This window comes from Rhea pennata, chromosome 11, assembly GCF_028389875.1.
Source record: "Rhea pennata isolate bPtePen1 chromosome 11, bPtePen1.pri, whole genome shotgun sequence".
Classification (NCBI taxonomy): domain Eukaryota; kingdom Metazoa; phylum Chordata; class Aves; order Rheiformes; family Rheidae; genus Rhea; species Rhea pennata.
Genome location: NC_084673.1, coordinates 22,066,583 through 22,087,685, shown reverse-complemented (window position 1 = coordinate 22,087,685; position 21,103 = coordinate 22,066,583). Strand labels below are relative to the sequence as shown.

The window sequence follows — 21,103 nt, the reverse complement described above, 5'->3', positions numbered from 1 at the left end:
GCGCGGGAGCGGGCGGCCGTTGGCGGACGGGGCCTGCAGCGGTTTTTGACGGAAACCGTCTTTCGGCAACACATCTGGTGGTTCAGGGCTGCTTTGGCCCGTTGTTGCGCTACGAGCGTCGCAGGCTTTGGGATCAGCGCGTGCCGAGCTGTCGCTAGTGCACGTGTAACCCCAACTGTCTGCTATAGCAAAGCTATTTCTGTAGCTCATAACTGGAATAAATAGTAACTTGTGAGAGCAAAACCCAGAATATCAGAACCACGTAAAACATCAGTTGTGAAGGACCTTTGCCCGGAAAGTACAAACAATTATTGAACCTGCTTACTTCAAGGAAGCCTCTGGAAAGATGTTACTGGAAACAGAAACCATTTGGAGGGAGCAGAGCGGCAGAAGAGAAAGGGGTGCCAAGAAAGGGAACACTGGCGATCTATTACCCTGGTCGCTATTAAAGCAATATTAATAATAAAGCCATCCTTACAGGAGAAACAGGGTTTCTCCAGTTTGGAAATGGAGGCAGCTGTAAAACAGGATCGTTTGCTTTTATTACTTCATTTGGTTTACATTTTTGTCCTCTCTTGAACTTCATGGCAATTAATCTAAAGCATAAGTATTATCCCTTACCCTCTTCACATGTACATAAAGAAAACAAAACAGAAACAACCAAAGCTAAGCTATATACAGTTAACAGTATCTGCATGGATTACTTATTCCTCTGTGCTAGCACAGGGAGACAGAAATTACCAGTGATTGTTATTAATTGTTATCCGAGTTACCCGAGCTGGAATCTTTCCTTCTGGAGGAGTTTCTGGTGATATTTCTGCTCCCTTGTTTTATCCAATTCAGTAGATATTATTCACAAAAATCTGTTTGCCAGTCTTCCGTTGTTATCTGCCATCATTTGTTATCATTGATTCCGTCTCTACAGCAAACAGATAAACTTTGCATTTTAATTGAAATGAGCCACCATTAAATCTAGGCATTGATTTTCACAACCTTTTCTTTTTTCTTTGTCTGTCTTCCTTAAAGGAAGGGTCTTAGTACACCACTTGCCATCATGCGTTGGAGGTAAACTTTTTGGAAACTGTAAATCCAATGGTTAAGCTTTGTTTATTAGAGAGGTAGGAGCATCCCCTAATAATAATAATACCACCTACCTGTACTATCTTCCATCAGCATTAGTTTTATTGCAGGTCATTCATACTATTGCGTACAACAATTCTAATGGGAAGAAAGGGAAGTCTTTGTGTGATTCACTACTATGCATTATTCAGCATTTGGTAAACATCCAGCATACGGCTCTAGCTTCTCAGGAGCACTGGCACGAGGCACTGCAAATCAACATTTTGGGGACGGTAATTTCATTCATTCATTCATCCCGCCTCCGATCATCAAAACATGCCTCATGCAAGGCAGAGCAGCTCAAGAGCCAGCACATCAGAAGCTGCCCAGCTGCTGGATATGTTCATTTGAAAACGATTAATCTAAATCAGCCTCCATGGAGGAGAAAAGCAGTGCTGAGATCTACCCCTTCTCTGTGCTGCCCTGCCAAGTCATCAGACTCTCTCCGAGTGACCTTGCCTTTAGTGGTAGCCTAGTGACGGCTCTGCGGGATCCGATATCATGGATTCCAGACTAGCAAGTGAGGAAGCTTAAAAAGTATAGACTTGGTTATCAGGGGTTCGTGTTCCACTTCCTTGGCTGAGGGAAAAAAAAAAAAAAAAAAAAAAAAAGGTTATTAGACAAATCCATAATGTTATATTTCCTGTAAGTGCTGTTACCATACTGTGGTGACCCCTTGAAATGCCAGTGTAAATACAGTTCAAATGTCTATAAAACATTCTCTAACATGCTTCGTTATGTTACCATGCATCTTCTAAAACAGCGAGTCTTCAGGCCACGGTTGCAGCATCACGATACCAGTGAATGCAGACAGCTTTGTCCAAGCAAGCTTTCAACCTAATGAGCCCCTGTGGTGTTTCCTCTCCCATCAAAAAACACAAATGGGATTCATTGCATACGTCAGGCTTACTCTTAAAAGAGAGCATTCAGGGCATTTGTGTCTTGATAAGTCTGGGAGAAATCAGAAAATAATAAAGGGGGGTTTGGCCTTTCCCCCCACATCTATTCCCGTTGTTCCCCTGAAGGAAAAGTAGCTTGTAAGAAATGGTTTCTGTAGGCACATACATTGCTGTGGTTCAGTGCCAGTGCTCAGCAGCTGTCACCTTCCTTTATTTATGCACTTGCATTTGGAACCAAAAGGGGTAATCTAACCTGCGTGAGGAAAAAAAAAAAGCTGTTGCTTTTATATTTATTTGCATTGACACACACGTCCATGGACTCTGCAGAAAGCAATCTGAGCATTACTGGGCTCTTGTCCATTACAGCAAGTATTAAAAAGAAGAAGAAAAAAAAACCCTATCAGACATGAGAAATATTTGACTCGGCCTAGTATCAGCTTTCTGGCAGGAGTGCATGGGATTAATGGCTGTTGGCAGGCTGTAAGGCTGAGGCAAGTGCTTCAGGAAGATGGAGAGCTCCAGCAGGCTCAGAGACATAATTCACACCAGATGCCTTTGCTTTGGGTTCTCTTTCTCTCCCCTGGTGTGATAATGATCCTGATTTATTAGTGAAGATACACCAGCACCCTCTTCCCAAGCAGTGTGCTGTCTTTACAGCCTGCCTGGATTCTTATTAATACCTTTTATCCCTCACTATCTGTGGGCCATTTGGTGCAGCGCAGAATCCCGCTTCAGAAAGAGCAGCAGGATGAGGCAGAGGAGAAGCCGTGGCCGGGAGATCAGGCCATGACGTTGATACCCAAGCCATGCTTTTTGCCGAGCATTATAACCCACACCCAGGTACTTTCTGTATGGATTATCTGGCTGTAAACAAGTTTCTAGGGAGACGCTATTAAAACAGGCAGGGAAGATTAACAGGCTAGGTATTCCTCCTCAGACAGTGGCAGCGTATATGCTCAGTTCAGGTTTGCAATCTTCATGCTTTAAGGTGCAGCCAATTTGAAATCCCAGGCTCATCATAAAGGTGGAAATATTTTCCAGAACCAGGTTTGTTGTTAAGCACTGACTTTTTCTAACATTACATTATTTCTTCTTCCACATCTTGTTGAAACCCAGACAGTCATAGTGTGCTGTCTGGGACCGCAGAATGTCGCGCAACGTTCGGGACTAGTGACAGGTCCTGCTGGCCAGCTAGCTCAGCCTTCAGTGTGCAAGACCGTGTTACACACGAACAGCACCCAGTTTCCAAATCTCAGTATTTGCATCCAGCACTTCACACATACAGGACGAGCCTGTAACATAAATAACACTACCCAGCTCCCACTCTCCCACTCATTTATGTAATCGCTGCCCCCACACAAACACATGCTTAGACAGGCTCCAAAGGAAAGCCCCAGTTGCTCAGCACTTGCATCTTTCTCTCCGCTCCACCAGCCGAATCAAATCCCGATACAAAGAACACTAGTCAAATCCCGTGAACGCTCCTTGTTTGGTGCAAAGCTGACCATGCTCGTGGGCTTGGCAGGGTGCTTGAGACCCCTCGAGTCTGCCTAATGTGCTGGTCACCAGCCTCAGCTCAGTGAACAAGATCAGCATCTTAAATTTACCGAAGGAAAAGGGCGACACGCGCAACAGCTCTAAGAACAAGTCACCCCAGGGTCATTCTCCTCACCCACGCGGTCGTCCAGAAGAGTTCCCCGGCCCACACAGGGTGAGAAGGGGGAAGGCTGGAATGATTCTCTTCTGCCTGCTGGGCGTGGAGAGAGGCACCAGCCAAGATCTGCAGGGAGAAACAGAGCCAGCTCCTTGCTGCTAGTAGTAAGGGCTGTGTAAGGTAATCAGAGAGGACTGTGCACTCACGTGGAGACGGGCACTGACCGCCCTGGGCTTACATCTGTCCATTCTACCCATCAAATCCAGTTCTATATCCATAAACCCTGTTCTTCCTGGTGGGAGGATCCTGAGCCAAATTTAGGCTGGTGGAGAGAAGCATGAGAAAAACAGATGCCAGTTGTCACCCTGCCAAAGGGATGTAAAGTCTGAGAGCATCCAAAGCAACTCAATCTCCACTTCCTAGAAATTCCCTCCCAGGCATGAGTGACTAGGGATTTATTGATGCCACTGAGTAAGATTTTGGTTTCAGGTAAATTTAAGCATCTTAAATTGGCTCACATCCAAACTGCTTAGGGTCTAAACATGCACTAGTGTATTTTCTGGTCTGGTCCCAAAACTTCTAGCACTGAATTGACCCTATAGTAACTGACACATTAAGAATCTGTCTAGATGGAAAGTAAACAGATATGTAATAAAGATTCCTAGCTCCAAATATCTATCTAAAGGCTCCATCCTCCTATCCCTGTTACAGAGTTTTTTCTTTTTTTTTTCTTATTTTTGTACTCTCTCCTCCATGACCCATTTCTCCCTGTCTAATCATTCCCCAGATGTAACAGCAAGAAATTTTCTCTGTTGTCAGTGTCCTTTCTTCCCCATGTGCTAAACCTTCATTATTTCATATGTTGTTCTCTGCTCACACACTTGTCCACAGACCCCCAGCTCTGAGTGCTGTTCAGATCACCCGGGGCTGATGCACACCCGTCCCAATTCACAGCTCCACTCACCGTTGCGCTCCGGGCACCGGTTGCGACTGCGTGGCGCAGATCTAAGGCTGCTGCGTGCAGCCCTGCACGGACTGTGTCGGTGCGACATTACCCGCTGTCCCAGGTTAAAAGTGAGACGCGGAGCTCCAGCGGTTTCGCTGCAGGGCCAGGTTAGGTGTCTGCACGGTCTTTGCGAGGCAGGAAGCGTGGTGGAGCTCTTTGAGCTGGCAGAAGTGGAAGCAGGAGGTATCCAGGGAATGTAGGCGGACGGCAGGGAGCAGAAGGAGGGCAGGGAAGAGCAGGGAGATAAGATGGTGGGAGCTGAGAGGCTGAACCCAGTGAAAGGCAGAACATTCCCAGGTCTCTCAGACTCAGCTACAAAAGAGATGGGGAGTCGTTACACTACCCAAAGCACAAACTCTTCCTCAAACAGCAAGACATCGACTTCAGAGGGATCCCGTCCCTGAGATTAGTCTGATAAATACAACTGGTGCCTATCCTAGGTCAGGCCAAAGATGTATTTTAAGACAAATTGCAAGAAACATACAGTTGCTCATTCACTATTTGTTGTTATTAATGGGCAGGAGGAAAATAAGTGATCATCTGTTTAAGAGAAGAAAAACTGGTAATAAATTGTCCAGTTAAAATAAATTATCTGGATCTCCTCTTCAAAATTGGTAGCCCAGCAATGTTAAGTCTCCTATCTGCCCTTGCTTGGCTTGTTATTTAATTAAGACAATCTAATTACACTGAAACATGAATCTGGGCCTAGAATAGTGCACCCCACATATGTCCCAGGAGGTGCTGAGGGAAAAAAAGGCCCTAGTAGAGATATACTCCTTGTCATTAAAGTCTGGGTATGTCTCAGGCAGTTTAATAGTGTTTTATATATATGTGTGTGTGTGTGTGTGTGTGTGTGTATATATAAAAAATGATGGAGAAGAAACATCTTTAACCACCTTGTGACTGAGAAAAGGTGCAGTTCTCTTTCCACTGTCATTATCCATCAATGCCTCAAAACCAGTAAAGACTAAGCACTGGGTGTAGCTAAGATAAGGTTCTCTCCTTACTGACAGGGGAGTGCACACGCAGCAGCCAAACCTGGGCAGTGGTCCTGCTACCCAAGCGCTATCTCGCCACCAAAGGTTTCTGTGCCTTGAAGTTCTTCTTCATGTCCCCCTGCTTCTCTGTGTGCCAGAAGCTACCTGTTGGCCACCTCACCATCATAAATCTGCTGCTGACCTCCTGCCCTGTCCCTCTTATCCCTCTCCTCAATTTGAGTTCAGCACAAGTTTTACTTTTTGCTTGATTCTAGGTTGGTTAAGGGGGGGAGAGATAATTTAGAAGAGTGCTGGTGCTTCCAGAACTGAAAAGAATAAACATGACCAGTATACTTCAGGACTGAACTGAGATGAAGGCAGATTTGTATTTTAATGGAAAGCTATCTAAGGAAGCTGAGGAAACTGGAAGTCATGTGGGGTTTTTTTGTTTTGTTTTGTTTTGTTTAAAAAAAAAAAAAAAAAAGAGCCTTTCCTGTCAGCTCTTACAAAACTTTAGGAGAACCAGATGTTTCCTTGGGTAATAGAAAATGAACAGGTATTTCTTACAGCACTACTCACATGTGAGTATTACACAGCCTTGTAACTGGCTGTTGGTATTATCTTTGGGATGTCAAGGGCTGAATGGGCTGAACAGCTTAAGAGTCACTTTCTTCTGCACTATTTGATTTCCCTCCAGCTCAGGGCTGAGGTACACTGAGAGGAAACTACCAAAGAAAATTTGCTTTTCTGAAGGTATTGTGAATCTACCCTGTTGGTTAACGGAGTTGCAGTATCCAAAACTGCAAGGCTAGTTTAGATCTCCAGCGTTAAACTTCCCTTTTTAAAATAAGTAAATAAAAAGCTGAATACTACCCTAGCACCATTTCAAGTTTGCCTATCCCAGACTGATGGTCCTCCTACAATTTACCATTACCCTGAGAACACGATTTGACATATTACCTGACCATAAAAATGCATTTCCTATATGGAACGAGCTGATAGCTGGCTGCGAAACCCACTTCTCGCTTCCCGTCACAGGCACGCCAGAGCAGAGCCTGCACGTGGAATGGAAACACTATTTTCATCTGCACTGAAACGTGTTTTCAGCTTCTGATGGAAGCAGAAAGACACTGGGTCATATTCAACTACATGTATGACTAAGGAGTCAGCAGGCTATTAGGAAGGAGAACCAGACCCACATTGATCTTTCCAAGCTGTATTAGAAATTAGCTCACCAGCAAAACCAGACTCAAACCTTCAGGTTTGGAAATGACTTCACATTTCCATTGCTCTTCTTTTGAAAACATTCTAAGCTACAGAGAAGATCTATGTTTCACTTTGCTTTATACAAAATCAGTGTTCTGTGCGGGCATGTAGGGTATCACAGAAGTGACCTGCATATATTGGTTGGACCTTTCCCCCATTACAACATACTTCAACCTATTCAAAGAGAGTGTAGCAGAAATGGGAAAAAACATGCAACTTAAAAAAAAAGTCACATGAGAACCACCACAGGTCAAACACAGGTCTGAAAACCAGGCAAAATCAAAGGCAGATGTATTCCTGTTTGGCACAGGGATTCCTAGATTCAGGTTTTAGCCGAGCTGTGGGCACACCGCAACTTCGAACAGAAGACTTAGGACAACATTTTCTGAAAGTTTAGACACAAAAACGTTTGCGAAAGTTGTAAGCACAATTACCACAAATGCACAGCCACGTGCCCCCAGATAGCCAAGAGCACGTGTTAACGTCCCCGTCACGAGCAGCGTCAGCTAGACGCCTCCTGTCCCAGTCATGCAGAAGTCCCTCTCTTCAGCCCTCTCCTCTTTGGTTTTTGCCTGCGTGAGAGAAATATTGTCCAGGGGTGTCACCACCTCACAGGCATCCTCTCAGATGTCACTGCTGCCAAATACTTCAGAGCCCGTGGACGAAAGGTGCCACGTCAAACCCCAGCTCTGCTGCGGGGATGGTCGGTGGTCGCTCTGCTCGGTGGGGAGAGCAGCCTAGGCGAGGAGCGGGAAGTCTCGTTATTTTTCTTGACGATTCCGAAATCCTTTCCTGACCCAGCTCTGCAGGATCGTCTGCCTGGAAGGGCTGCATAACCTGTGCTTTTTGGGGCTAGGTTCCCCATAAACACGTGATGCAAAAGGACTTCTGCTCTTCCGAGGTGATATTGGGATCATCTCTGAAGATCTGACCTTCCCAGACCAATTACGTCTGCTTGCACTGACAGTAAGTTCTTGACCTTGGTCTCCAGTTTGACAGATTAGGAATCGGAACTCAGAATTATTCTCATGAATAACAAAACATTTGTTGACCCAGTGTGTTGTTACAGTCTCACCATTTAAGTATGGGATTTGTTAGCGCCCCAGTGCTCCATATAAACTTCCACAAGAGAGTAAAACTGAATTAAGGGAAGGCAGTTTCCATCTCAGCTAAGGAAGGTAAATGGCCAAAATGTCTGTTCCTAGTATATAAAGGCTGAAATTACTAGTTCATTATTTAAGCAGTGTATTTCTGTTGCTTAGTCTTCCTGGGTTCATTCAGGCACCTAGAAATTTATTTCTGAAAGGATCCTCAAAAACTCAGCAAGTCTGAGTCATTTAGAATATTTTATTCTACAGTCCTCAGAACAGATTTGAATAAGTTCCATTATAATCTCTGTATTTTAATAATTGTATAACCTGCAGGGGAACAGAAGAGCTAAGCCCAGTTTTCACTTAGTATGAGTCTATCAACATCTAGAATACTTAAAAAAAACCCCACACAAACACTCTCCCCCCTTCATCCTAAGAAGAATTTACATTTTTTAACATTTCTTTCCTTGATTTAGCATGGCAATGATAGGGAGGTGAAATTAGCAGAAGCACTGTAATAATAACCATTATTTTCTGTGTTATTTGCAAATTAATGGCTCGAGGCTCTGAAACAATTTGTATATTGGGCAAGATGGAGTCTAATTCCCAAGCAGGCAAAAGCATAGTGCCTTTCCAAAGATTAAGCATCTCATACCTGCTCGTGATATATTAAGCTCCTTATTTATTGTTTTTGTAGGAATTTTGTTTCACCATATTATAGTTAGTACTCTTGTGGTCAATGAAATCTGCCATACTTAACCCTCCTGCTAGAGTCTTTTTTCTTTCCATTATTCTGCCAAGCAATTTAATTCCCTCTAAGTCAATAAATTGCTACAGAATTGAATTAGTATTGCTGTAGAAATTAGTCATACAGAACAGGCAATATTATATGGGGTCTGGTTAAAATATTCTCCTGAACAGAGCAGGACAGCTCTATTCAAATGAACAAAAGCGATACATCAGTTCTTTTCGGTCTCTTTGGATGAAATTCTGTTACATGGATGTAAATCTAGGATCAGTCTGCTGACTGCACTCAGATTCCTACATATTTTTCTCTAGCGAAACAGAGAGCAGAATGCGTTTGCTAAAAAATTACCATTTTTATCATTCTCTTATTGTTAACTCTGAACGCGATGGGACTTGTCCAGACCTTGCCTAGCAGAGTGCCTCAAGAAAATAGCAGAACAAACCAGCCACCTCATTTATAGAAACCGCACATCAGTTTATTTCTTCCTCTCTAGTCAGATCCCAGTGGCCTGATGGCCAGTACTCCAGAGTTTTACTTCTAACACCCCTGAGAGCCTGAAAATTGGCTAATGATGAATTAAGGTGCACTATTGAACAACTAGCCGCAGCAGAATGAAAGCATCTGTCCCTCTTTAACACTTCCTAGGAAGAAGATGTGTTGGGAAAGGAAAAGGTGAGGGGAAGGTTTCTCTCCTCTAGGACACAGGCTGTTTCCTGGGAGAGAAGGGGCACAAGGAGCAGCAGAGCGAGGCCGGGGAGCTCAGGGGAAGCTGCCTTGCTGGGGCACCCCTGCTCAGCAAGACGTTGAGCAGGTTCAGGTAAACGTTTGGTGCCAAACAGTTGCTAAGAAACAGCATTTACAGTGAAGAAAAGGGCAGTCTGGCCTAGGTTTGTGGGAGAGATGAGGAGCAAGCGATGGGAGGACAGCAGGAGAAAACTACCAGCACCAGGGATGATCCCAGCTTGTCCTTTGGGGAACCTCAGTCCACTGATTCCTACCTCTTTCTCAGTGCCGCGGAGACAAGCGTCAGTGCAGAAGACGTCAAGGTGCTGCGTGTGCATTCAGTCGGCTCTTCCCTATCACTTGAGAAACAAACATCGTTAGCCTCATTTTCCAGATGGAGGAAAAATGAAGTCACGCAACGGATGTGTATCGCACCTCATTGGAGTGTGCACAAATACTTGGCCCTCTTATCTTAACAGCAGAACAACGTGGTGGCCCGTCCAGCTGAGATTCGGACACGGCGCTCCCAGAATCACGGTTGCCAGTTGTTTTCAGAGACTTTATACAGTTAAGTCTCTCTTAATACGAGCCGCCTTAGGGAGGAAGGATTGTGCAGCTATGCACAGGCAAAACGGAGGCGGGACAGAGAACTGAAAAGGAGCCAGCTTTGCAACTTCAGTAGTCGTCAAGCAGGACAGCAGCAGAACCAATGCTGAAGACCTTTCCTCCTCTCACTACAGCTCTAAATCTGCACCACCTAACAAATACGGAGCCCCTTTAACTTGTGCCGTACCTTCCTGCTCTCTCCACCTCCCTAATATTGCCCACTAATGGATATACCGCTCTTCTACGCTCTTCTAAGTCTTAGTCAACAGGGGTGAACTATGAAGGTTTCCAATTACTGCCAGGGCTCAAAGGCCTGGACAAAAGGGATTATTGCAGCTTTGCTGTTTCCATGGCACTGCACCAGGGGGACCAGAATTGAGATTTGCCCCACTGAGAACAGACTTCCCAAATCCCAGCGCTTTTACTCACGTAGCAGCGACCGCGCAGCACCGTGTCCCTGCAGCCGCCTAGCTGTACCTTCTCTCCAACCTAGCAGTTCTCCTGCAGTCTTAGAATGCACATTTACCTGTTTAACACATGCAAACTGCAGTAAATTGATCTAGTCTGTTAGCTTTGTTCTCTAGGAAAGTAAAACCTCGACTTGTTTCATATGGGGATGAAAAGTGTCACCAAAGGAGACATGAATGACGAACCAGGGAATGTTCAAGAACTTTAAATTAGTTGTCCAGAGGACTGCTTGAACCATAAAAAGAGAATGATTCCCAGGTAAGCGTCCCGAGCAGGCTGGATAAAAGTAACCTAATTAGGGGGAAAAAAACTGCTTTGGAGTATATTTATTTTGTCACTCTTCTTATTTTCATTGAAATGAAAATGAATGAGCTTCCCCGTTGTGCTTGTTCACAATGACCAGATACTAATAGTAAAATGTGTGCAACTGCCTGAGAGGAAGAAAAAATGTCTGGGATGTATCTCCCCACTCTCTTTTTTTTTTTTTTTTCCTTCCTTCCTTAAAGGAAAGGTCAGTGTCTTTTTTTAGTTTTTGCAAGCAACCCTAAAACATATCAAGATAGAAGCAGCTGAAAGGATAGGGAGCAAATAGTTCTAATTTCAAACATAAAAAATGATAAACTGGAAAAATAACGATGGTTTGCCAAAAGATAATTAAGATATGCAGCCCTTTTCAGGAAAAAAAGAAATAAATGTGTAGGAAATAGTGAAATTATCGTGGGATGGCTCCAGTACAGTATTTTTCCCATTCCCTCTTAGTAAGAGGACAAAGACTCCTTGAGAGAAATCAGCACTGTATTCAAATTAAATACAATAGCTGCCATCTTCTATAGTGTAGCCATTGAATTAATAACTGTGCAAAGTTTTTTTTTTTTAAAAAAAAATCTAAGTGTGCACTAGGACCTCACTTGTTCCAGTGGGAAAGCGTAGGGCTCAGTCAGATGTTAAACGTAAGCGCAGTCACAAGACGCCACGCTCCCCGCTGCTGGCTCTACCTGGCAGGCGAAGCCCGGTGAAGGTCTCCGAAAGGAACAGCCAGGCTCTGGGGAGCCTCGGACAGGAAGGAGCGCCGCGTCGCGCCGCTGGCTTTAGTAAAGCTACGAATGCAGGATACGCTGAGGCATCTTGCAGCTTCTTCAGTGCCTTTGATGGCAGACAGTAAAACCTGAGTCCATATCGGCTTAACCAGACAGACGTAAAACTCAGCCACCCCCCCCCCCCCACACACACACACTGTTGATAAAGACATATTTTATCTTTCCATAGGATCTCACGGAACTAAGAGTTTAGGGTACTGGGGGGAAAAAAGAAGAAATCAATAACCTGATTCTTCTTCCTGTTACTAATAGTGGTTACTTTATATTTTACAGTTGTTCATCAACTTAAGGTACAGAGACACAGCTGAAAATGAAACTATTTCTCCAAATCGGCACCTGTCTGCTAACTTCTGTAATGAACTGTATATTCACCCCTAGCCTATTGCATGTATGAAACGGATTTTATCTTGTCTCTGGGGTAGACTGAGAATATGGCCATGGTCTGTGACTGCAGCTCAGCCGGCAATTTGCTAAATCACTTCATTTCTTTTGATCACGCTCAATACGTGTTTAGTTTTCCTTTGCATTTATAGCCCGTTTCACCTCTTGCCTTCTCAGGCACTAGGCCAGTATGACCGCGTTCAGGTTTTCCACGTTACGAACGGAGCATTTTCATCTTTCCATTCCCTTTCCACCTGTGCTGCCTACCGAAACAGCGGACTTGAAGCTTCATCCTTTCAGGATGGCCTTTAACTATGGAGTTGACCATACCCTGCAGAAGAGAGCAATTACACGTGAGCGGTATGTTAAGTACAACCTTCAGGACAAAACTGATCATTTAAGTTTATTTCATGGCACATTACTTTAGCTTCAGGACAGCAGAGCTAGATTTACCTGGACAGTTTTAACCTTCCATCTAAATGAAGAATAAACTGAAGTCCTTTCCTTTGATTTGATTTATTGGGTCATTTTTACGCTGGTGTATTGGAATATATAAGATTTTCTTGGTGCAAAGTTGCTTCAGGATAGGAAATCATGATAGACTGAGTCTTGTTTTAGCTATATATCTAGGCAACAACAGAATTCTCATTGGTAAATAGACCCCTAAATAAGGTATTAGAGAACAAATTGCTTTTAGTTCTGCTCAGCAAGAGAACCAAGTAAGCTGGAAATGCTTTAAATTTCCAAAAGACTTTATATCCATACAAAAAAATCCTCTCAATTACTTGAGTATCCTTTATTTATTCTTTTGCTATAAAGACAAAATAGCCCGAAATCTTTTGTATTAATTCATGCTGTCAGCAATACATATAATGGTATGTATTTTAAAATAATGTCACTGAAATATTTAAGCTTTCAGAAAATAAGCTTAATACAAAAGACACTTTTTAGAATAAGCCACAGATAACCGTTTCCCTATCTTTTCAAAAACAGGAATACTCTGCTAATTAAGGGCACCCCAGAAGGTTAAATTAGCAGAACAGAACCCAGAAATCAAAGTGACTAAAGACAGCAAGCAAAATAAACCACTATCATTTCCCCTTTCAAGCCAAGAGACAGAGATGGGTACAAATAGGATGCACAAATATGACCTTTAAAATGCTTTGTAGACATTTCTGCTCCATCTCAACAGGAATGCAGAAGTGAAAAGCCTGCAGAAAAGGAAAAGAAGTTCAGTTTTGGTCATCTGCACTTGTAGGTAAGGTGTTTTATCCACAACTAGTTACTCTCAGTTGTGATCGACCAACAGATGGAGATCTGTTGGCTTGAGCTGGCAGTCTACTACGCTACTGTATATATGCAAGAAACTAACACTTCTGAGGTATGTTTCCTAATTTCTGAGTTCTTGGCCTCACAACATTAGCATTTTTTTAAAAATTCTTTACACGGTCCTTGTTGCTGACCCATAAATAACATTAATCTGATAGCTGCTTTGTTGGATAGTAATTAACTAAACTCATTCTGAAGTTTATTTATTCAGAAAATAAACTCTGGTCTGTAGCTGGCTTTATTTGTTTCCAGAAATAAAAATCAAACCTGTGTTCCCTCTGTTTACACTCTTGGGAATTTGGCTCCAATCCAACACATTCCCTGGCCATCTAATAGCAATCAAAATAATGCTAATCCTAGCAACACTTGCTGCAGTGATAAAACAGTTGTTTAAACAAATCCCAATCTTCTGTTTGTCAGTTCAGTGCAACCCCACCAACGCTGCGAGTGAAGGTAATACTTTTTCACCTCAACAACTACACAAAATTGGCTCTCTAAAACCTTAATGCTCTATCTGATACGCTAAATTTGTTCTAAATAACATTTTGTGGGTTATGGCAACCCATTAAGAAATGGTACTTCAGCCCTCTATCATTTTACACTTTTTTTGGTGCTCACTTTTAGAACTCTCGAGTAATTTTACTGATTTTAGCTTGAATGTTTGCTCCCTCAGCTCCAAGTCATCACTCTCTGTCCTATCACCATATGAAATGGATTTATGTTATCCCACAGGAATGGAGTTAACACAGGAAGGGATGTATACTAGGTTACCTTGAAAACAGTCAGAGCATCTGGTTATGTCTCCTCAGAGAAATCTCCTTCCTAAACTATGTAAGTGTAGCTGTGTGCACCTTTCTTGTGCCAAAGTCTTTATGCCAAAGCCCTGCAAGACAGAAGCTGTCCAACAAATAGAATGGTTTATTATTGAGCAGCAGACCAGTTAAGTCAATTTTAATCGTACTAAAGAGTGCTAACTTGCCCTCAGAAGTTGCACAGTCTCAAACAGTCACGTCTTCAGAAGAAAGTTTGGGCTGGTTACGCTTTTCAGAAGAAAATTCTCCTGAGGGTTGAAGTTAAGACTACCATACCCGTTTCCACGAAGACCAGCTTATGAGTAGCCTGCTTGGAGCGGTAAAAAAGAGATGATTATGTCTTTTACAAGATAGATGATCCAATCAAGAAAACCTAATCTAGCTAGCTGGGTGCCGAAAGTCCTTGTGTAAAGTTTTCAGAGCTCGAGGAGCAACCAGCTCCACAGACAGCCAAAAAAGAAAGAGAGCAACTAAGCAAAACAGAGATGCTGCGAAGAAGCAGACTGATTTATCTGCTTCACAGCTCACATTGTGGAGATGCACGCTTCAGAGCTACATCTTCAGGGAAAGCAAGAAAAGTATGAAGGGCTGAGCCAATCAAATTGGCAATGAAAATAACTGTAGAGCAAACAACCTGACAGAAGGCTCTGAAAAAAGGCTTCTGAAAAGGCTTATAAATGAAGTGGCTTCATTGCTGTTCTCCTGAACAGCAACTCATTTTAGTGGAAAGATGACAAGAAGAAGAGGGCCTTAAAGAAGCCATAATCCTGAGAAGATGAATCAGGTCTCAGCTCAGAAACAGATAAACTGATTGCAAATGAGTCAGGAAGAACTTACAGACCCTTTATTTGTATCAGATGGTACAGGAATTTCATACATTTTTCCCTAAGGAATAATTAGCCACCTCAGAAAGCATTTGATCATGTCAAAAAATAGTGTGTAAAAGACAGGGTGATCTACCTCATCAGGGTCTCAAGAAAATTATAACTCCTCTTAATCATTTTAGGATGAAATTAAGACTAGCTAATAAGTTTAGAGTTCTAGCTAAAAAGTATAGATTTCATCTAAGACTAGATGAAACTAAGATCAGCTCCGCTGAAGCAATTCCCATCTTCCTATGGCCAAAGCTGCCTAAAGGAACCAGAACCATGGCTTTCCACAGTCTCAATAAGTAGCTTCTGGTGCTACCTGCGAGTAGCACCCACTGTCTGTATGAATGTGCAAAAGTGGCCAGCTAATTCATTTTCCTGCCAGAAAAGTGCTAAATTTTTGCCAATGTTATTGCTCTTTTAATCCTATGGATGCAACAGGAAAATATGAAAATCATTCTAGAACTGGGTACTCAAAGGAAATTATTCCCATCCATTCCAGTAAAACCAAGATTTACCCTTAGAAGTGCTATAAAAGCATGCAAGGTCTTTGTCCTTAGTCTCAACTTCATTCTAAATTACCTTATGTAAGGGCTAATATCACAAGAAGACAGGGCATGCTTTGATAATACATTTAGAAAGTATTCAGTTTATGGCACAAAATTAATAAAATTTGCTACTGGCTATACTGGTTCACGTGAGAACCACAACAGACAATGATTACTCTTAAAATGAGAATTATTACTAATAACACTCACAAACACATACTGATTAATGTTAAAAGAAACCAATAAATTTTCATATGATACTGTGCAAGGGTACACAGGCAGTTCCTACATATTCCTTCTATATACATGCCAGTCTACTTGTTTAGCTTAGTCCAGGGATTTACATACACTTAGCAATTTGTTAAGCAGGTAGAGAAACCAGCCAGGTGAGGAGAAGAGGCCACAGAATGAATCTACCTGGTGCTAAAAACAGGGAAAGCAGGTAAATTTGCTGAGGAACAGAGGCTGTTTTCCAGGCACAGGGCAGCCAGGAGCCCTGGATGAGCCCATGGGTCCTGAGCCAGGCCAGCAGTGTTGCGACCGCTGTGGGTCCAATCCACAGCCCAGCCATCACCAGGGAAAGAACAGGGTAACAAGCCAGGACCAAGGTCAGCCCAGGAGATACAAACCATTATTTGGGAGCAGGGCTGGGGCAGGCACTGCTCTACCATGGATTAGAAAGGGAGCTGGTGCCCCAGGCTGAGCTGATATTGGCTCCTGGGCCACGGGGATGGTTGAGGGAGCAGGTCCCAGGTGGGGCTGCTCAAGGCAATTAAGGCTTACTTACAAATTCAGTAACCTCATCCAAACCTTTACCTGCAAAATGCCTGAAGAATCTTCCTTGTTTTGTAGATACATCCAACATGGATTGAGAAAGAAGAATGAAAAGAAAAGGTGTAAACTGAGATCTGGGGATCAGGATATCCCAAGTTTCAATCCTGACTTGTACACTTACTTTTCCATGTCTTGGGGAGGGCAGAAATATCCAGAGAAATTTCAGATCTTCAGAAATAAGCTTGCCAGGGCTTTACTAATGCTGATAATGTGCACTGCCCCCCAAGTTCACCTCTCTCCTGGAGGTTATTATCACCCTCTACGCATCAGCCCTTTCTTGACAGCTCAGAACGAGATACCACCAGGTTGATGTTTCTCAGCTTCTAAGCAAAGCACAAGTAGTCACTGAGATAAGTTCATAGAAATAAATCTCAAAAAAAAAAAAAAATCCAAAAAGAACCAAAAACAGCAAAAAAAAAAAAAAAAAAAAAAAAAAACCAAACAAAAAAAACAAACAGGCATAAAGAGCAAACTGAAATTTGGCTCTAGACAGACATACACTAAAACAGGGACTGATGAGATGAAATGAGTGAAATACAGCCTCCAGGGCCTTGTCCTCCTTTTATTTATGCCATACTGAGACATATCAGACAACAAAGATAGACTAAGAACAAAAAAAAACAAGTTTTCGTTTTCTTTCTGATCGTATATGTCAGGCAGAAGGATGATTTATATACATGAACTGTGCAATTCTGTCTGAAATGCCCAGTTTCTTGCCATTGAACCACAGTGCAAGGCATTAATTTAAGAAAACCAAACGAGTATCATCCGAAAACCCCAATTTCTTTTTATTAAAACAAAAAGTGTTTAGCATCTTGGGACTGTTAATGAGAACAAGAGGTTTATTAGCAAGACTGTTTTCTACTCAACAGTCTAACTACTTTCCTGCTGTGCTCTTTCCCTAATACGTCTGTGGATTAAATACAAAGTTTTTTTCTAGTAAATGAGGCTTCAGGCTAATGCTGGAAGAGACCATGTATTTCACTACAGAGAAAAAAAAATTTTATACATAAGGAAGTCTTTTAAGCCCTTTGCTCCCCTCTGATCCCCCTGGAGAATTCAGAACCAGAAGCAAAACCACAGGGAAAAAACTAAATCGCAGGAGGCTGAACTGGAATTTTCTCTGTGTATTTTGAAGGCTGGCAGCGGGGCTGGGGCACAGGAGAGGCTAATAGCAGAGGGACCGCTGCAGCGAGTACTGTTAACTCCTTCTTCTCCCCATACTGACAGAGCTCTCCCGGGCTTTCCTGGCTTTTATTATACCCAAAACTCCCTCTGCTTTTTCCTTCGCAGACACTTTCCTTCTGCTTCTGCTTTTCTGCCTCCTATCTTCACCCCTCTTCTCTTGCCTCTACAAATCTACTGCTTCCTCTCAGTGTCTCCAACTGCTGTTCTGCAATTTATATACATTTTTTTTTCCTCTATATACTGCCACAGTCCTTCTGTCCTCTCTTCAGTGTCATGTTTAGGATTTCTATCTGAACACTGATGTCGGACTCAGCTTTTTGTTCTTCTGTTGGCAATGCCAAACCCTAGATGCACAAGTAGTCACTGGTATCATAATGCCCATCAACAAAACAGTTCTTGCTGCGACACTATTAGCCTATTATTTTCATGGCATCTGAATCTATAACTACTGATGATAATCTGTACGAAGTTCATGGATAAGACAGATGGAAAATTAAGGTAAGTTTTAAAGAAAATCTACTGTGATGAAATACACAGAGTAGACCTGCTGCTTCTCTACAAGGTGTCAAAACTAGAGGGAGTTCCTCTGATTTTTCCCATTTTGCCTTCTTTCCTGTACACTTGACGCCTATCCAGCCTGCCTGCTCTGCCTGGCAAGGGGGCTTTAGGGAGCAGCCGAAAATTCTGCCCTCTCCAGAGCAGCAGAGCCTGAATCCCACAGCACCATTGCCTTCCTCCCTGTGCTCATGAACTTTTCTGTGCCCTTAGATATATCATGCTGAAGGCTTTTCTCGCGACTGTGTGCCAAGAGAATGTATTAAAGTTGCTTTCTGTGATGGTCTTTAAATCCATCTTTGATCACTGCTCTCCAGATCAGACTCTCCCAGTCTGTAGGCATAAACTCTGTTTCTGGTCTCTAGCTAGATGTCTTGCTGCAACTGCATTTTGAACTACGTGACCAAGATCAGGGAATAGAGGGCCTTCTTCCCCTTTACCTTTAATGCAGCAATCTTTGTAAGGCCTTCAAATTTAGATGATCACAAAGATGGTTAGCATCAGCCAAAAGCCAGTAGAAATGACCTGATTTTTTTTCCCTTATTCTGAGTCTTTGTAATGTGCCTTCTTAATTCAATATAATCCAAGTTGTGTGATGAAAATTATATTAAGAAAAATGTCATGGAGAAATCCTAATATAGTGTGTTAACTAGTGACGGCCTGTCTTGGACATATAGCAAAAGGAGCTTCTATACAAGGTCCTATATATACAAGCTTCTATATTACTATTTCAGGCATATTTGGGGAAATTTCTTTTTCTATCTGAAGTTCATTGCCACTGCTTTCAGTGATCCAGTTTCAGTGCAGCAAGAGCTGACCTAGATTTACAGTTGGGTATAGACAAGGAAGTAGATTAAGGTGCTAATCTCAACTCTATCACTGATTCTCTTCATTAGTTCTGGTAAATCACTTTGACTTTTATTACTTCTCCTTCCCATTCTCAATCTGTAAGATAAGGATCATCTCCTTTACACAGGGCACTGCAAGGCTTGGTTTTTTTAATATAAAATACAATGACATCTTCTGAGGGAGGATGATAATTGAATATATTTTCTCAGAGGAAAACAGCTTTAAAAAGCCAGGAAAATCTCTTTGGACTCACACAGAAAATAAAGTTTCCTTTACCTGAAAACCTAATGGGACTTCAGAATAGGCTGCAACGTGTTCTTAGGACTGCCAAGAAAGTCCTGGACAGATGACAGTTTTCAAAGAAAACAATAACAATTTTCAAAGAATCTTCTTTTAAAGAAAAAGCCCATATTCATGTTTTGTTGCTGCTGTTTTCTGGTCTGGAAAGACTGTTGGCACCTCAGATATCCTCTTAGCTAACTGCCTCATTACATCACCTGCTTTACTTGCGTCATGAATAACATTTACATGCTGAAAGACTAATTTCAAGATTTATCTGCAGGGTTGCTTTTTCTGCATATATACCCAAAATTTATAACGAAAACATAATTCTGTGTATCCATTTCCCCTGAGCGTTTGAATCTGATGGCAAGGAATGTACGAGCCTGCACGAATCTGTTTTCACAGGGACAGTCATAGAGATGTCACGTGTTTTCTAGAATGAGGAAGAAGCAAAGGGCACTTTTCTCAGTTAGGAATTCTGATATGTGAATAACTCTTGGTTTCCATGCAAATATTGACTGGTCTCAGTCAAATTACCCATCAACTTAAAAAAAGTTGATTAATCCATGTAGAAAAAGTGAGTGTTGAGAGAAAGATGCATAAGAACTTATGAAGTATTTCGAGGCTTGAAGCCAGCATGAATAACCCGACAACTCCAGGAATGGTGAACATGAACCAAATCTGTCTTCACAGCACTTCTCAAAGCAAAGGGAGGCACAAGACGCACCTACAGGCGATGTCATCAAACTCCACCAGAGCTTGGATTTCTCTTGGGATGAGTCAAATAAACTTTGTGAAGCTCAAGTTCAAGGCAATGGGCAAAAGGTTGAACATGGTAGAAGCAGTTAAGTAAGGTTCCTAATCCTTTACCTAAATCTTAATATATCAAGACTTGGACTATAAGCTGCATTGGTGCAGTGTAGCAGCAGGTTGCCTTTCTCACTTCTTTTCTCTCTCCTGCAAGCTAGCACAGGGAAATCACCCGTTGTCCCTTACGTCTCCTTTGAGAGTAACGTGTTTGCACATATTTCAGTCAGCAAGCACTCCTCCTTTGCATTACCAAATCCAGTCTTTTGTTTCTTTCCCTAGCCTGGCTGTCGGCAGAACTCCTCAGGAAAAGGACTGAAACATTTTCTTATTGCTGCTTTCCCTCCACATATTCTTTGCTAAAAGTCAGTCACTGAGGCTATGCTCATATTGGACCCATAAATCAGGCCCTGCAGCATTTCCACCTGCACGTGAGCCCTTGTTTTGGAGAGGACCACATACAACCACCACACTTAGCTATCTAACCACTTCTTTGCTTGGAACCAAGCTGAAATTGGGCACATATTCAAATTCTTCTCAATTTTGGAAGGGACTTGGGAAAAAATCTGTTTCTCCTCCTTCATTTTCTTAAGTTCTAAGTGAGAAAAAACACTAGCACAGTAATTAGGGCTCAATTTTCCACTGGAGCAGGTTTGTTATAAGTTTACCAGCAGACTTATTGTTTAAGTAAATAATCTAGTGTACATGAAAAAGCTGACAGGTATTTTGCTGACAGTCAAGCAGAATCATTTCCTTCCATCTTGCTTTTATTATTCCAGTTATGGACAACCCCTCTCAAAACACAGCTCTGCCAACACACTTTGCCCATATTTATAACATTAGCTCTACTGTAATCCTCTGTCCAAACACTCACTGAGCAGTGTGCTTGCACCCACACCCACTGCTGTGTTTGCATGTTCTCATCTTGAGCCCTCTCAGAGATCAGCAGTGTCATTTCAGCCCCTTTTTCACTATCCAGTTTATTCGGGGAGCAA

General features: G+C 42.5%; 1 protein-coding gene across 5 annotated transcripts in view; it reads right to left on the bottom strand.

Annotated features, from left to right (window-relative positions):
- Positions 1–12,192: 12,192 nt before the first annotated feature.
- The window catches only part of C11H8orf48 (chromosome 11 C8orf48 homolog), a 97,738-nt gene continuing 88,827 nt past the window's right edge, over positions 12,193–21,103 (bottom strand). The window contains exons 8-9 of one of the 5 annotated variants that reach the window (XM_062584686.1): positions 13,187–13,246; positions 12,193–12,366 (exon numbers count right to left, since the gene is read on the bottom strand). In XM_062584686.1, coding sequence (XP_062440670.1) covers positions 12,250–12,366; positions 13,187–13,246 — 177 coding nt within the window. In that variant the 3' untranslated portion in view covers positions 12,193–12,249. Of the gene's footprint in view, positions 12,367–13,148; positions 13,247–14,135; positions 14,262–21,103 lie in introns of those variants that run through there. The other 4 variants (XM_062584691.1, XM_062584689.1, XM_062584693.1 and 1 more) reach the window with 4 other exon arrangements.